Source organism: Geospiza fortis, unplaced genomic scaffold, assembly GCF_000277835.1.
Source record: "Geospiza fortis unplaced genomic scaffold, GeoFor_1.0 scaffold200, whole genome shotgun sequence".
NCBI lineage: Eukaryota > Metazoa > Chordata > Aves > Passeriformes > Thraupidae > Geospiza > Geospiza fortis.
In genome coordinates, this window is record NW_005054353.1 from 1,889,304 (window position 1) to 1,906,481 (window position 17,178).

The 17,178-nt window shown below is 40.9% G+C and overlaps 1 protein-coding gene across 1 annotated transcript in view; it reads left to right on the top strand.

Moving 5' to 3' along the window:
- Positions 1–17,178, top strand: part of GRHL2 (grainyhead like transcription factor 2) — a 51,311-nt gene that overhangs the window by 22,143 nt on the left and 11,990 nt on the right. Inside the window, exons 9-13 of the mRNA XM_005423495.2 lie at positions 6,087–6,245; positions 11,791–11,878; positions 11,965–12,104; positions 14,083–14,114; positions 15,220–15,314. Of these exons, the coding sequence (XP_005423552.1) occupies positions 6,087–6,245; positions 11,791–11,878; positions 11,965–12,104; positions 14,083–14,114; positions 15,220–15,314 (514 nt within the window). The remainder of the gene's footprint in view (positions 1–6,086; positions 6,246–11,790; positions 11,879–11,964; positions 12,105–14,082; positions 14,115–15,219; positions 15,315–17,178) is intronic.

A 17,178-nucleotide genomic window follows, 5' to 3' on the forward strand; every position in this document is an offset into this window, starting at 1 on the left:
GCACTGGGCTGTTGGCTCCAGTTCACCATGCTTGGTGTGTCATCTTCCAACTTCTGCCAAGTCAATGGAAACAGAATCTTATAGAGTGCATGTCAAGAGGTGGAATCATCACACTGTTGCTTTCTGTGATCTCAGGAAACAGCACCAAAGTCAGAAACACCACTCTGCTAGTGTTCTCTCTGCTGTGCCTGGTTGACAGCAGCAGTTGCCTTGCCTCTGGCAGAGGAGAGTTAGTCCTGGCACATTCTTACCCTTTTCTAGAACAGCATCCTTTTCTGCTGGGGCTGTTATCTAGAGGTCACTGTGCAGCTTGTGGCTCAGAGCAGGATCCAGGAAAATGAGGGGAAGGCTCTATAGCCATGTCAAACTCGGTGCTTTCTTAAAACAAAAATATTGCTGTAAGGGAGCAGGGGTAGGAAGAGAAGAATGGTTTTGTACAATCCATCTTTGTTTCCCTCCCATAGTTAATTCTGTTATAAATATGTAATGTTTGTGGGTAAGGTGATTTGTTGTCTCCCTTTGGTTGAACCCAAATGCTATGTTTAGTATTTTTAAAGGAGTTCTTTAAAAAAATATGAAGAAACAAACAACAATCAACAACTGGCTGACATTTTAACTGTCTTTTGAAAGTGTCTTTATAATATGCTAGAAGCTATGTAGTTGCCTTGCTGTTGCCCTGTAGATGATTTTGCTGCAGCATCTGGCAAGTGGACAAAGTTCTAGTGGAGGCTCTTGAACAGACTCAGCTTCATTTCTGATAGACATTCATCTGTCTGCTTGCAGTGTTAGCACTGGCAGAAGTTAGTTTGCAAGAAAGATGGTTAAAGAGACATAATTGTCTTGGTCAAAGGATAATATATTTGTCATAAACCATACAGTCATATCCTTGAGAGACAACTTCTCTCTGGTAGGTACTTGGCGCACTTAAATTGGCTGTGATGGTGTTACTTCTTGAAACAATTGTATATTTTTATGGAAAGTATTTTTAGCCTTAAAATCAAAGATATTACTTCAGTGAGCAGTTACTAACAAAAAATGTCACCTTAAAGAGACAAACAGTTTTCAGTGATATCAAGAGATTACAGATTTCTGCTAAGCACTGCAATTTGGACATGCAATAAACAGACATGTTTGTGGCTGTGTTATTCAGGCAGGTGCTGGCAGATGAGTGAGATGATTTCAGTGAGTGCAGGAGTTGTGTGCTGAGTAGTTGTTGTGTATACTTGCGTGCAATACCTGCTATATTTAACTGAAATGTAGATCTTTAATCCAAAGTATGCTGAAGCCTCTGGGAAGCTTTCCAGTTATTTAATGAGTTTTGGCATGGCTCATACAGTAATAAGCTGTTTTCAAAGAGTGACTGATTTGCAGGATTAGGTTCTTGGATACTGTGGACCAAAGTGAGCTCCAATTCCAGTGGGTACAATGGTAAAATCAAGCTTATAGAACAGCACTGTCTCTAGCAGTAATTTGTATTGTGGCAATCCATATTTCTTAAACATTGTTAGTGATACTTAGGCCAGGCTTTGACTAGTATATGATTTTTTTTTCCTTAATCGTGAATTTCCTTCTCAAGCCACATCAATTTAATTAGGAAGGAAATTAACGTCTTCTCTACTCTAAAAATGTAAAGGTTGAAGGAAAAGATGCTTCATTTTGGGGAGTTAGTAGCAGAAATTATGTAGGATTAGACTTGGCAGCTACTTTAACAAACCATGTCTGTGTGTGCAAGTGTGCATATATCTATATGAGTGTATATATAGATGCGAGACATGCACACACATGTGTATATATTAGAGAAGAGTTAACCTGTGGTAGCACATAATGTTGAAATTCAGTGTATACAAATGGCTCGGTAAGTATGCATCTGGGATTCAAAGCAAATGGCATTTTTATGTAGTTGCCGGGGTGTGGTGTGGGTTGAGGAAGCTTCAAAAGAGTAGTGTAAACATTTGCTGGAGACATTTGTATTGAAATAAAACAAAGGTCTTACCTTTGTGTGGGATTTATAAGGTAACGGCTGGAAGGAGAAACTATAAACCCACACTTTCTGTGTGTATGAGGAATGATGGGATTGATGTTAGTCATTTGAGAGACAAGTCAGTTAACTCTTTGTTGTTAGGGTCTGGAGGGAGGAGCCCTCTAAAGCAGACTTTTAAGGGACCCATCACCGGGGTTCTATGTATTGCCAGTATTCAGTAGAGAAATTGCTTTAAGTTTCTCATTTTGTGCCTCCCTTCTGCCCTTGGCAGTTTCTGAGACAATGGGAGCCAGAAATGTAAATAGTAATAAAAGGCTTATATTAGAAGTTTCGTAGCTGTAGACCTTTAGTGTATAAGCTGAGAGACCGCAGCAAGAGTTGTGTTGGCTGAATTAAATGATAAAAAGGGAAATGCACTTCTGAGCCTTGCTTTCCCTTAAGGCAGCTTACTCTGTTTGTGTCTTGTACATCCCTAATTATGCTGCAGTATTTAACAAACAGTAATTCTTATAATAGCAGCTACACCGTGGAGGAGTAGTCCCCAAAAGACAGAGTGCCTTTTCTAGACGTGATCTATAACAAATAGAAGAGCTGTCGTTATCTCGGGCCACTTGTGAAACTTTCTCAGCACCAAATGCTTCTCTAAATTAGTATTTAATTGCCAATGGCATGCCTGAGCTCGAGACTAGATGGGTGGAACTCTGCCATTAATTGCTCTAATCTAAGATATGCTGACATTAAAAAAAAAGACATCACTATAATGACAATTATACAACGTGTTCCAGATAGCAAAACATTGCTAAAATCCAGTTTGCACAGGAAAAAAAAAGTTGCATCTGAATTCGGGTACACTCATACTAACTTTTATTAATACAGTTCTAAGACAAGTGTAGACAGGGATTGGGAGGGAGACAGTGATTTCTCTTCCTGCTACTGCAATTTCTACTTAACTCTACATTTTATAACCATGTTAATTCTACTATGCAAAATACCACAGCAAAGGAGATCTTAAATCTGGGTATTTTCTAAGAAAAGTAGAATAGCTCTCCATTTTGTGCCTGCCCATGGAGTTTTTTTGCCCCTTGTCTCATCAAGAGTGCGAGTACATGCATTATGGACAAGAGCTGGAAAGAGGGGGAAGATGAGAGTTGCAAAGGGCAAAGCAGGATGTGTTTGGACAAATGGCTGAAATCAGTGCTGCTCAGAGCAAGTCACTGCTTTGGGAAGATAGTTTCTGGTCAGACCAGGGGAGAGAGAAGGAGACTGAATGTCCAGATGTTTCTTCAAGTCCTCTTCACTATAGCAGCCTGCTGCACTGGTGCAAATCTTTAGTCATGCAAAGAAGAAAACCCCTAAAATAAATAACAGAACCTATACCCTCTTCCCTTTCCCTCTATACTCTCCCATGTTTTCCAAATCCAAAGTCAGTGTGGTGCTTTACAGGAAAGCTAATAGAACATTGCATGGAGACAGAAAATTTCTCCAGTATCAATGATCTGTGTTAATTCAAATCCATCTGTCTATCTGTGAGGTGCAAATGATATGACAGAAAGTGTAGTACACTTCATGTGCATGAATGTACAGTCATTGCTCCTCAGAGAGATCCTGATGTATTACAGTGTCAGGACAAGATATTGAGTCTTACAGCATCTATCTATTATTCATGCTGAATAATCTGTTATTGCTGTATGGGGACTCTTGAAACCATAAAGTCTGTCTTCCCCAGCCATTCCTACTCTGCTCTGTGATTGTGGAGGCAGTGGAAGAGATGACACAGTATATGTAGTTGATTAAGGTGGGACAAGATCTTTTTTGCTTCTCAGCTGAGTGTGCAGCAAGGGTAGAAGAAATACAAACCGCTGGGTAGATGCAAAGCCTGCATGTCTTCTCGCATTTGAATGTACATTTTTAGGAAAATCCCTGTGCAGAAGTATGGGCTAAAATATAGGGAGACCAGATTCTGTTTTATGCTAGACTTCCTTCCACTACTGTGTATTCACACACACTTTAAACCATTGCCCCGACACTATAAATGATTCTGAAGGCAAATGAAAATTCAGGCTGTCTATTTCAAAGGGTATTCGCTCTGTCTACACTTATCTTTGGAGCTGGAGGAGATCAACTTGTAATTTAAAACAGAAATAACACTATCAGCTTCAAAATCAGAGTTTCACCTAGGGCCTTTCCCTGCCTCCCTCTTCTCTCGGCAGTTAAAGTTCAACTATTTGATTTGTAAATGCAGCTCTGTGATACAATCAGAAGCAGAGGGGAGGGGCCATTAGCTCAGTCAGGCAAACAAGCTGCTCTGGCTCCATCATAAAGACCCTGACTGTAATGTTAACTTCTGCCGGGAGGGTAAAGTATCCCCCACCAGCCCTGCTGGAGCCCTTCTTTACTTTCAGCTGTCATTCTTAGGGATGTTGCATTCTTAGGGATGTTGCATTTTAGTCGCTCACACTGTTGGTTTATTTTCCCTGTTTGTGGAATGGTGGGGGAGGAGGGGGGGAGGTCCTTTATGCTCTTCCTTCAGGAATCCTCTCAGACCCCAGGGGTCTGCTGCCCTCTCCTCTGCCCTGTGAGGGGTGCATCAGGTCTCTTTGAGCAACCAGTTTGAGATCTCTTCTTTCTGAGTGTCCTTATTCTTCTGGAGCAGGTTTCACATCCTCCTGGTTCAGGAGTATGTATTGCTTGTTTTCTCAGTCCTTTTCCTCGGTTCACACTTTTGGGGTATTGTTTTGTTTGGTGTTTTGTTGTTGCTTTTTAAACTAAGGGCAAGTGAAAAGTAGAATCAAGTTAATACACAATTGCCCCAAATTATTATGTAATGCACATATTCCTCACTGGGCTGAAAATTAGATTTTTAATCTAGTTTCTTCTCTTGAGTTTTATGAATGCCATCCTGACTGAAAGCAATCAGTGGTAATTCAGTTCATAGTGCTTGCTTTACATCAGAATAGTCCTTGGAAGACTTTGGTGGTGGGAGACCCTTCTCTCAGGTCCTGTACAGATGACACACACCTTGTCCCATGGTGCCAATTGAGTTAACGAGAGGGAGATGATTAGTGGCTATCAAGTTGTAAGTTTTTGTTGTAGAAGGAGAGCAAGAGATGGATTTCTGAAGCAGGGGGCAAGCAGGGGACTTGCTAGCTCAGTTGGTTAATGCCGAGGTTGTGGGTTCCATCCCTGGATGGGCCATTTACAGCTGGGCCTGATGATGCTTCCCAGTCCCTTCCAGCTCAGATGACTCTGTGACTCTCTGAATGCAGTGTCAAGTTTTGTGGGTGCTGTGGAACAAACAGACCTTCTGAGAAGAGGTAGGGAGTAGTTTTATGAATATTTGAAAAATTCCGTCCCAGTTTGAAACACAGGGTGAGGTGCATCTTTAAAAAGGAGGAAAGAATGTGAATGGCCCTTAAAGTGAAACACAGGAGTATCTATTGATGGGATGGAGAAAGCAGCAGTGTCAATGAGAGTGTGAAGAAAATGTTTAAAATAAAAGGAGTAGAGTTTATCTTTGTCCCACTGAATTTGAATGAGCTGTCAGATGAGCAAGCCATACCTAAGGCAGCTGGAAAGGGTGAAGCAAGATGATCTGTATCAACAAATAGTGCAAACATACAGAGAAGGGTTGAGGAGTGGAACAAGTAAGGGCTAAAGACCTGACATCCACATAAGGCACGTTTTAGGAGGATTTATCGCAGATTATCTTTAGTCAGTTCCCATGAACTAAGCAACTATGAGCAGCTGGAGGATCTGAGTGCTCCTGGAACATATCTTTCTGGTTTGGCTCTTCCAAAAAGAATCCAGTTCATATATTCTGAGCTCTGGTGTGAACCAAAGCATGCTAAGTTGGGAGAACCAAATGATTCACCTCAAATGTGAACTTCTGATCCGAACTGAAGCAGTAATATATGGCTTTCAAGTTTGTTCTTCCCAGAGTGTCTTTGTTGGACAGAAGTGGAGGATAAATGTGTGAATTGCCAGAGGGTGCATCATAGCTGAATCAAAACCTTTTTATTTTATTTTCCCATTTCTTGTTATGTATTTCTGGAAGTTCAATTGTTGTTTGCACAACATTTTAAAAAGTAATCTCTCTGGCACACAGATTTTCATCACAGTGAATTGCTTGAGCACAGACTTCTCCTCACAAAAAGGAGTAAAAGGGCTTCCTTTGATGATTCAGATCGATACTTACAGCTACAACAACCGCAGCAATAAACCTATCCACCGAGCCTACTGCCAGATCAAGGTTTTTTGTGACAAGGTAAGTGCAAAGCACAGTTGCCATGGGTGAAGGAGGAATCTTGTTAGGCAGTTTATTGTTGCTGTATTTTAGACCTAATTAAATGCTGTTTCTTTCCTTCAAGAATTGTATTTCAGCATTTGGTCCAGCTGTCGCACAAATCTAACTGATTATCATGTCATTATTTTACTGCTTTGCAGCATTTTTGGCCCTGATTTCTCAGCTTGTGAGCAATAGTTGGACTGTTTAAAGACAGCATGTTATAGGTCATGATTATGGAATATCAATAAAGTAACAGAAAGTGCAAATGCAAATATCTCTATTTGGAGGGTCAGTGCTGATCACAGGCTCACTCACATAAGTGGCAGTCTGCTGATGTCATCCCTTCTAACTGACAGCTAGGGTAGATAGCAAGTAAACTTCATATCAGTTTCTCTGACAGAAAAAATGCACTTTTCAGTGAGGGTCTGCTAAGCTCCCTTTTATGATGCAGTGGAAACCAGCAAATTCCAGTGACACAGCTGATGGGTTTTCCCTCTGCTTTACTTACAGTTATTTTAGAAACTCTTAAGTTGCTAGGATTTTCTTATCAAAAGTAAAACACAAAAATATATTAGCCATTCCTATTTTGTAATTCAGTAACTATTTTTTCGTGTGTGTTCACACCCTCTTAAGCAAAATTTTGGTTTTTTTTTGCTATAGCTGTGACTGCTCCTCTGTGGAGACTAGTAAGATGTTTCAGCACCCAGACATAGATCATGCCTGAATGAATTAGACAGTGTCATGGTCAGTAGCATATATCACTAGGTAGAATCAGTTGCTCAGAAATGTCAATGATGATTCTTCAAAGAGAATGTGACCACTTTTCAGTTTTGTTTAGCACCTGTCAGCTGATGACTTTCTCCATGCTGAGAAACATCTTTCTTAGGGGAGCTGATGCCTGGATTCTAGCCAAGGTTCAGGGATTCAGGAGCCTACATCTATTTAAATGACTTGGAATTTTATCCAAATTAGTCTTGCCATCCTACAGGTGGGAATAGAAAGACAAAAGGCCATGCCCCAGGCAAAACATAACATTAACTTTTTAATGGAAAGGGTAAGAGTTCAACTGTTTCAGGTCTCTGTGTTGCTGCTCCTTCCCCCTTTTCAGTTCATTCCCTTGCTGCTGTTTTGACAACGACATCTTGAGGGCTAATCAGTCTGTTGTGTTAGTGGAGGAAAATCTTTGGAAGTAATGAATGTAAATGTATGCACTCAGGTCTTCTTGCAGCCAAAATGCTATGCTTTTAATTGTAACTTTGAATGTCAAATATTGAGAGATTTGAAGCTACAGCTGGATCTTAAAAGCTCAGTAAATATCAAAGTAACAAGTCGTTTTCATCTACCTGTTCCTGAAACGCAATTAAAAAAATTTGAATTATTTTAAAAAAGGAAGGAAATTCAGAGCACAAACTCATCAAGGGTGACCTCTAGATACAACTGGTGGAGATTTTGAATAATACATGTTCATTGTATCTATTGGCTTAATTGGAGCTTCAAATATCCAGACGAAAAAGCAGGAAATGAATGTTGAGTCTATTAATCAAAATCATCTCAATGTAGAAGGAGAGATCACAGGGGTAGTTAAAGTGTTATACACATCAAAAATTGGAAGTGGGAACTGAAGGGCTCAAGGGTATTGATAATAGGCTGTGTATGTGTTTAATATAAATGTATACACACATGTAGAGCTTTTTAAGTTAATGTGGGTGTGAAAGTGACTTGAGCAAATGAAAATCATTGAGGTCAATGCACATGACAGTTTGTGCTAATTGGCACTTGGTAAGAGACAAATTCTTGCTTCTCCCCAAACTTATGTTACCAGATCTTTACCAACATCCATTTGTCACAGGGCTTTTGTAAGTAAATAAATGTTTGGAGAATTTCTACTTGCTGGTGGCACTGGGAGAATTCAACATGCTCAGAGGAAGGTAGCTGGTGTGGCTGGGTATCCTCATCTTTCCAAGATGTCAAAATAAACCCCTGGCTCTGGTTAAGGTGGTGCTAAATGGTTCAGTTTCTCTTGCTAGCCTGTGGCTCTCCCCCCAGTGACATGGACAAAGCTTACTGCCTCCTTGGGAAAGGCCATGAAGCTGTGACTATTATTTATTGCCCACCTCCTTGTCAAGATGAATTGAAGAGGTACTATAGGAACATAAAAAAACCCACCCAGCAATTATATAATGATCTTTATATAGTCTGAAAGTGTGAACTGCCCTGTTATGCCCCAATCTGACAGCCTCAAAGAGAAGCTGATGACAAAAGTACCTGATTTATTACAATCACCTGGCCTAGTGGAACTGCACGGTAAATTCCTCCTCCCTAAGTATGAAATGTTCCTCATTCTGAAACATGGTAAAAAAAAATGTTTCTGTGCCTAAGATGCTATTAAAAATGTTTCTTTCTATAGTGGTGGTGACTCTTTAGAACCAGTGGGTGTATTTGTATATTCACGTAGATAAATCACAGGTGGAGGTGTCCAGTTTTTAAGAACATTCGCTGACAAATTAATGTCTTGTAGCTGCAACAGTGTAGCTGTTGTGGAAAGAGTTATCTGTGAAGAAACAAAACTGCATTTAGCTAAGTGGTACATGTTTTATATATATCAGTATTTATTCTGGCAATTCCTTGATTTTAATATTAGTTTACATATAAACTAGAGAGCAACACCAACTCACATCCAGTATGTGCTTTGTGACATAAATGTATGGAGATAAATGCTACAAAGGCTGTAAGTGTTAACAAATCTAACTTTACTATACTCCCTATTTGTCATCCAATCTTTTGTCCATGTTTGTTTTTCAGCAAGCAATCTTCAAAGCATTTGTTACAGTCCACATCTTGTTTTGTCAGTGCTAATTCTCTGCCTTGCAGTCATCAGTGCAGATCACTGATGCTGCATTATAAGAATATCTAATTTTTATTCCTTAAGTAGGTTGTCAGGGAAACTTGCTACCAGGCCTATTTATATTTATATATTGCACAATGCTTTAGCCACTGTGTATGAAATAACTGGGACTTCAGAGCTACTTGATTTTCTATATGTGATTATCTTTGCTGAAAAGAAGCAGAACTTGACTTGGCAAATACCAAAACATTGATCCAAAATACAATAAATTAATCCAGTTTTGTTTAACCTGAAACAATACAAGTTCTTTGGAATATGTGCAGTTCTTGTGTCCTTGTTTTTGATGTCCATTTTGGAGAAAGTGGACTATCATAGATTATTGAGCAACTCTAATTGCCTAATAATCTTCAGCTTTGGAGAGAGCTTCTAGTTCCAGGCTAAAGCATTCCACATCTCATTGGGCAGGCACATAGACATAGGCTGATGTCTGTGTGCCTGCCCAATGAGATATGGAATGCTTTAGCCTGGAACTAGAAGCAAGAGTACACATGAGCATCAGAGTGGTGCAAGACTTAAGTTTAAATGAGTTGAAGGATTAGGAAGAAAATACTTTGAATCAGCTGAAATTCTTAGGCTGCGTTTTGTTAATGATTAGTAGCAGAAGTACTCCTTGCATTTATACGAAGTCCAGATATCAATAAAAAAATTAAGAACTCATTTCATTATTTCACTGGTCACAGCATAGTTTATAGTTCCCTGTAGGAGGGTAATTTCTTCTATCCTGAAGAGATGTGCAAACTGTGGTTTATTAGGTATGTGTCAGATGGCTCAGCTGTCAAAACTATGCAGCAGAAATGCTCTAGTATACAAAAATCATTTTGTGGTCTCATCCCTGTGACTGTGACATCCATCCTGTAGGCTTGGCTGGCCCCTGCCATGTGGGCTGCTCCAAGCTCAAAAGGATTGGTAGGTAGTTTTGTGGGTATTGGAGGTTGTTTTGTGTGTATTGCACTTGCCACGTTTGTGAAGTGGCTGTGGCACAAATAAACACTGGTGGATGGGAATGACTGCCCAGCTCAGGGATTGCCTGCCCCCCAGAGATCTTGGGGTGTGTTGCCTTGAATGAATGAATGAAGAGAAACCTGTGAAGCGTCACCAAGTTCATGGTTACAAAGAATATTGCAGAAAATCAGTAAAATATATATTTTTTTATTATGTATAAAAGGCTGAGTCCTCCTCAGCTTCTGCTTTCCTGAGAGGAAGCTCACACTTGCTGCTGTGTATGAAATACTTTGGTGGTTCATCCTGTTGCCTGTGAGCAGCAGAGTGGCAGCACTGAGTTGAGTGATAGGGCTGTGGCCGCCTGTCAGAGCCCTTTGTGCAGCACAGGTTTCTCAGGATGTGCTGTTTGCTGAACAGTGGCTGGGATGTGTATTTTTGCTCCTTTCTTAGAAAGAACAGGTGGCTTTAAAGGTTACAAATGTACCTCTAGGAACAATTTTGATAAGTGCACAACTCTGAATCCCTTGGCTTCTGCGGTTGAGGTTAGTGAGTGGGACTGGACTGGGACCTGGTCTGGAGGCAGTGTTTCTGTTTGACACATTCATGTTTTCCTAAAAAGCTATTTCTTCCTCCAGCTCTTTCAGCCTCTGGAAATCTACTGATAGATGACAGCCAGGAGTACATCTTTCCTTGCACTCTTTCTAAACTTGGTTCATTGACTCATGTGTGAATTTTGCCATCTTGAGTGGGTGTTTTTTGCTTTCCTTACCTCCCTCCTCTCCCTTTCTATTCAAGAAACTTCTAATTTTAATTTGGAAAAAAATTCTGTAATCTTGCATGCCAGCTGTCTGGGAGCATATGGATCTTCATTACCCTTCACAATGTGATAGGTATTATTTATAAAGTAAATTAGGAGAACTTCAAAGGAGGTGTTGCTGCTTTTTATGTCAATAACAAGTTTTATTTTTTAAACTTGTTGAGAGTGTATTTACATAACAGAAGCCTGCAACTTCCCAGGAGTTCCTGGTGCCTAACAGGGCAATGCTACATTGCTTTCCTATTTCTGGAGAGCTTCTCCCAGTTTGAAATGCCTGTATTTTTCTGTAAGAACCCTTGCAATGTTGGCAAGCTATCAGCACAGCCTTTTTGGACTGTCAGTTCTCAAAGGCTCTGCACAGCTGGCTACAGTGGAGCAACGCCACTCCCAGACAAAGTGGATGGGGGAGAGTTTAGGGAAGACCTCAGCACAGACATTATGTAAAATGATAGCTATCCTGCAGGTGTTTTATGCCATTACATACACAAAATATTTGGCCTGAGCGCTCTGTCCATTGCAGAGACACTGGGCTTGGGATGCCCTTTGCACAAGCTGTGCTGGCATCAGTCCTGCTACAGACTGCACACTGCCTGTCCTGGCTCCTCCAAACCAACATGTGGATATATTCCCCTTACTGTCTGCAGCCCTGGGAGCTACTGGATGTGCCAGCTGAGTCACAGGCACAGGTGATCCATGCAAAACCTTCCCAACAGACTGGACAGATCTGTCTTCAATGAAATAACCAGCTTCTCTTTTAGCACTTTTGTGTGTCTGATGCTGTAGTTCCAGGCATTGCAGAGTACAAAGCTCATGGTGGTTCCTCCTTGGGTAATATCTGTGGGTTGTCTTTTTTGCATCAGGGAGCAGAAAGGAAAATCCGAGATGAAGAGAGAAAGCAGAACAGGAAGAAAGGCAAAGGCCAGGCATCCCAAGCCTCATGTAATAACGGTGAGTGAAGTGGGCCTTTCTGGTCTGGGGCTAAGTCAGGCTTAACATGACTCCTTTCACAACTCTGTGCTTTGTGATCCACCTAGCAGCTGAAGGGAAGTTGAGTGCACTCCCTCTGCAGAAAAAGAGTGATATCACCTTCTTCAAAACAATGGCTGACCTGGATTCCCAGCCCGTTCTCTTCATACCAGATGTTCACTTTGGAAACCTGCAAAGAACTGGACAGGTAGGAAATAATGAGATGAGCAGGTGCCCACTTGCCACCTGGCTGCCTCTGCTCTGTGGCAGGTTTTAGGGAAGTAAACAACTGTTCCTGGGGTCCACTTTTTTCAGCTCTCATTTTGGTAAATGCAGTTTTGGCACATCACTTATAGAAGACCTTAGAAAAGGCAAGTACCTTTCTGAGTTCTGGGTGCAGAGGAGTTTATGCTTCTTTGACAACTGATGAGTTTGGTTTTGTTACAGTTCTGTCATTCTTTTGCTTTCAAGTATAAGGTTGATTTGTGACTGAAACACAATCTGGTTTTGAGTGTACTCTTTGGCTTGGTGAAATGAAGTGCCACCTTGTGGTAGCAGAGATCCTCCTCCTTGTCACAGCTGAAAACAAAGACCAAGCTCTTACCCGTGTAGAAAGATCAAGAGTAGGGTCACTGAACACCACTACCCATTTTCTGTTGGCATCACCTAGAGATCTGGAAATTCCTTGAAAAAAATATTTTCACTCTTTCAAGTAAAAATCTGTCATGCTAATGTTAAATACTCAGTATTGGTAGTTATTATCATTAGTAAACATAAGGAAGTCTTTCCTAACTTGGCTCTTTCCTATTTTATCACCTGCTGGGAAGTTGAGAACGTGAACTGGAGGGTCAGCTCTGACAACTTTTTTACTATGAACATGTTATTTATTAACATCTCAGGGAGCAGAACGAGACAGTTATGCATATGTTTATTAAGACAAATAGTTGATGAGGAAATTTATTATGCATCTTGCTGGAAAATACTAAAATGACGAAGATTAAATAAAACTGAGTGTTGGAATTGTCAATTATTTTGAAGCAGTGAGAATTGTGGTTGAGCAAAGCACAAGGAGCACAGACGTTGTAATCACAGCTGTCACAGGCTTACTCTCCCAAGCTGGAAAGACGCCCACTCACATATCAGTGTTGGGTACCTTCTGTCCTCATGGCTTTCAAACCAAAATGGGGATTTGTTTCAAAACAGGAGATGGTGGAAACATTCCTTAGTATATATAATCCTGTAAATAATTTTCTAAACTGACTGAAAGATATCCCCATTTCCTAGCTCTTAGGCAATATTCAGCCATGTCTTTTATTGCTGTAACTCATAATTACGGCCGTCGGCTTTGCACACACACACCTCTGAGCTATTTTCATTGCACAGTTTCAGAAGTGAAGGCTCCTAGTGAGAGCCAAGTGTGCTCTGAGTGTCTTGCCAGCCCCAGTGCTGGAGACCCGCCTGGGCTGGCTTGCCCTGTCCTGCCCAGCTCAGCAGCTGCAGGGCTGCTGCACTTGTTGGTGCAGACCTGCAGTGTGGGCACATTGTGAGGGGTTTGGCTGACTGTTCTGTAAAGTGCTGAACAAGAGACTGTGATTTTATACCTCCCGTGCTACTGTCAGCTGCATTTGCTGCTGTTTTAAATTCGGTCCTGATGACTCTGAGCTATGCAGATTTACACAAAACTGGGCTTGGGCTTCTGCCCGCAGCCTGTGCAAAAAATGTTCAGCTGTACCTTTAGTAACTCTGTTTCCATTAGGCCTGTAGTTTAATCTTGTTCTTTATAGTTTAATTAGATTTTCAGACAGCATTAAATACATACAAAAGCTTTTGAGTGTTGGGGCTTAAACTGTATTAGAGGTTATTAGGTGAGTAGCAATCTTATTTAGAGGATTGTAAAATAATTGGGGAAATGATATAAAGCAGGGAAGAGGGTAATGTCTCTCAAATAAACTTTGATATATTTTCAGTAGGTGATATTCAACAACCATTTCTCTAAGCCACGCTTCTTCCAGATAACAGTTAGAACTAGAGGTATTTGTGTTTTATAAGAGGAAAAGGATTTTTAACATATGACAAACTGCAAAACACTTCTTGTCTTTTTCTCCCTTTTGAAGTTATTCTGTTAAGCAAGTGTCTGAGTTTTGGGAGTAATTGATTTTTATTTATTTGATTTATTATCCTTCTAGGTTTACTATAATACAGATGACGAGAGAGAAGGGTAAGATATTTATTGTTTCACAAGCTTTGCAGTTAACATTTTAAACTCATAGAAAGTTGATACAAAATACAAAATCAGATAAAACTGACCCCTTTCTCCCCCTTCCCTCATGTTCTCCCATGTAAACTGTTTGTTTTTTATGTCTGTATTTTAATACACTTCCAAGTGAAAGAGCCCTAAGGTTTGATACAGGGAGAGGACAATATATTTGATAATGAAGTAAGCATCTATGTAAGCATGAGGGTTCTCAAATAACTTAAAAACTGGGAATTTTTTATTGAAGCACTGAACTTCACTGCATTCCTGAAAGCTGTTTAGCAGTGCACACACATGTATGCAACAAATACAGGAACTGCAGAGAGAATGGCCAAGTGCCAGAAGAGAGAGGCAGAAAGAGAAGAGAGAATCTGGGAAGGACAAAAGTTGGAAATGGGAGCACTCCCTATCTGACTTTGGAGGGACTGGAAGAATTGATGAAAGTCCCTCTAATAGTTAGAGGTGCCATGAAACAAGGGTTTTAATATGGGCTGCTGAACTTCAGCCCACATTTTGTGCCAGCCCCATACTTTTATATGTTGCTTGAATCCCCAAGTGCACACCCTCAAGTTTGAGATTCTGGAGTAACATAACCGCTCCCATAAATCTGCAAAAAGTGACCTGTGGTAGGGACTGGCCAAGCACCTGCAGTCAACACTGATTTGAAAACATGAGGCCCTTTTTATTTCTTTTTGAAACTGATGCTCTTCATAAGGCTTACAGTGGAATTTGAGAAACTAAGGGGTTTCTTGCATCAAGCAATAACCACCCCCCTTCCCTCAATTTTTAAACAGTTAAAGGCCTTTGGGGTTTTTCAAATGAGTGTGTAGCATTGGAACATATTTTCCTGTCACCTGTCCCATCCAGTCAGTCTCGGCAATTTAAGAGGCCTCGATAGTTCAGATAAGCACAAAAGCTAAATCCTTGCAGTTTCTGCTTTTGGTGCCACATGAGTATCTAGTGGGTGTTTTTGCCAGAGTACAAAGTGAGTAATGATTGTTGCTGTTGTCTCCTCTTCTGCTGTGAGCACAGTTTTACTGTGACATGGTCCTTGTTTTGTGTATTTTAGTAGCAGTGTCCTGGTCAAAAGGATGTTCCGGCCTGTGGAGGAAGAGTTTGGTCCTTCCCCTTTGAAACAAATCAAAGAAGAAGGTCTGAAAAGAGGTAACAATCAATTCTTAGGAGTTACAAATCGTTCTGTGGGACTCAAACCCTCAAACTGGGAAGGGCAGGTGCGGTTTGGACAAAGTCAGTTGTAGGATGCTAGTGCAAATATGGGTAGATGGGAGAGTCTCGGGTCGGCTGCTTTGTTCTCTGCCCCAAGATGTGTGGGGTGGTTCTGAGGTGGCCCACGCTCTGAAGAATGAGTCTGGACTCTTCGATGTTCAGTCTTTGGGTTGTTTATTATCTCTTATCTATAAGGTTTTCTCTCTGCCCAGCTGAGATCCTCTCAGCACGTCAGCCACAAGCACTCTCCACCCACCGCCCCCGAGGTGGTGTCGTCTTTTATACTACAAACTACGTATATCATATTTACTTTTAATTCCCAATACCTATCACCTATGTTAGACAGTGCACTTCTATTCTAAACCAATCCCCAAGTGCCAACATCACAGCAGAAAATGGAGAACAAGAAGAAGAAAGAAGGACGAGACACGCCCTGATCCCTCCATCTTGTCCCCATAATCCTTATACCAAAAATCCTAAAACCTACATTTTCACCCTGTGAACACCCTGTAATTACACCATTCAAACTCGTGTGACTTTCAGATCCCCATACCAAGTTGGCAATTCGCTAGAAGGATCAAAATCAAGCCACCAGGTGTTCTGGGCACCATGCCAGGATCTCTGAGCCCCCCCAGAGGGGTCTTGGCAACTCTGGACATCCAGAGTGATGTTCTGAGTTCCCACAGGAGAGGAGATCTTTGCATCTGCAGTCTATAAGGAGGCATTTTAACAAAGGCTAAAAATTACTTAAGAAATGAAAAGGACTGTGCTTTCTCAAAAAGGGATCAAGACACAAGTGTATAGAAAAAACTTAGAAAGTTTCTTGGTTCTTGGCCAAGCTACACAGTTTATGAAAGTTCTAGTAGCAAATCTGTGATGGTCTATTTTTAACTTTTGCTCATCTCTTCTGTTCTGTTCTGCCTGGGATCACAAGCAAATATGCAAGATGCATTGGGTCAAATACAGAGACTTTAACAGGCAAGCTCCTGCTGACTGCACACTTAGATTGGGTGGAAGAAAATCAGAAATTTCCTACCTTATTAGAAATATAAAACATGGAGAGACATCTTCCAGCAGATGTAACAGAATTGTTCAAGGGTTTGTTTCCCTTAACTGTTTTTACTGCCCAGGTGGGTATTATTACCGTTGAAGCAGAGCTTTATAGAATTGACTTCCCACAAGCCCGCATTTGCCAAGTTTCTCTGTTGGTTAGGGTGGTCTGCTTGAACCAGGGGAAGCATAGAAGATTATAGGATGGAGACTGATACCTTCTTGAAATAAATGTGAACATATGATTCTTTTAATTAAATCTTAAATTAATTATGTGAAGTTAGCACTGACCATGGACTTGCATTTGGTTGACTCAAGACCTTGGCCAAATTCACATTATCAGGGCTCTATCAAGCAGAACTTGACAGTCATGAGGGCTATATAAAGAACGGTCATTTCCTAGAATTTCACCTGGGTTTCCCAGCTGGAAGCCTAGGAAGTTGCCTGCAAGGAGGTATGGGTTTGCTTTGATTATTCCTGTCCTTTGCTGTGGTTAGTTGTTTTGATATCATTCACAACTTGCAGGTATTTCAAGGGTAAGATTAGAAAGAAAGAAAATTTAGCTGATGGCAAAGCTATGTAAAATGATTAAATCCAGGAGAGACACAGAAGCAGAGAAGCTGGAGGATGCTCTCTTCACATCCCCTTCCTGTTCAGTGTTTCTCTCATCTTGGACTATACTGGCTGGAGGCCAAGGCTTTTCCAGTGTGGCCTTTGCCCCAGTGAACTTCCTGCCATCCAGAACCTTGCA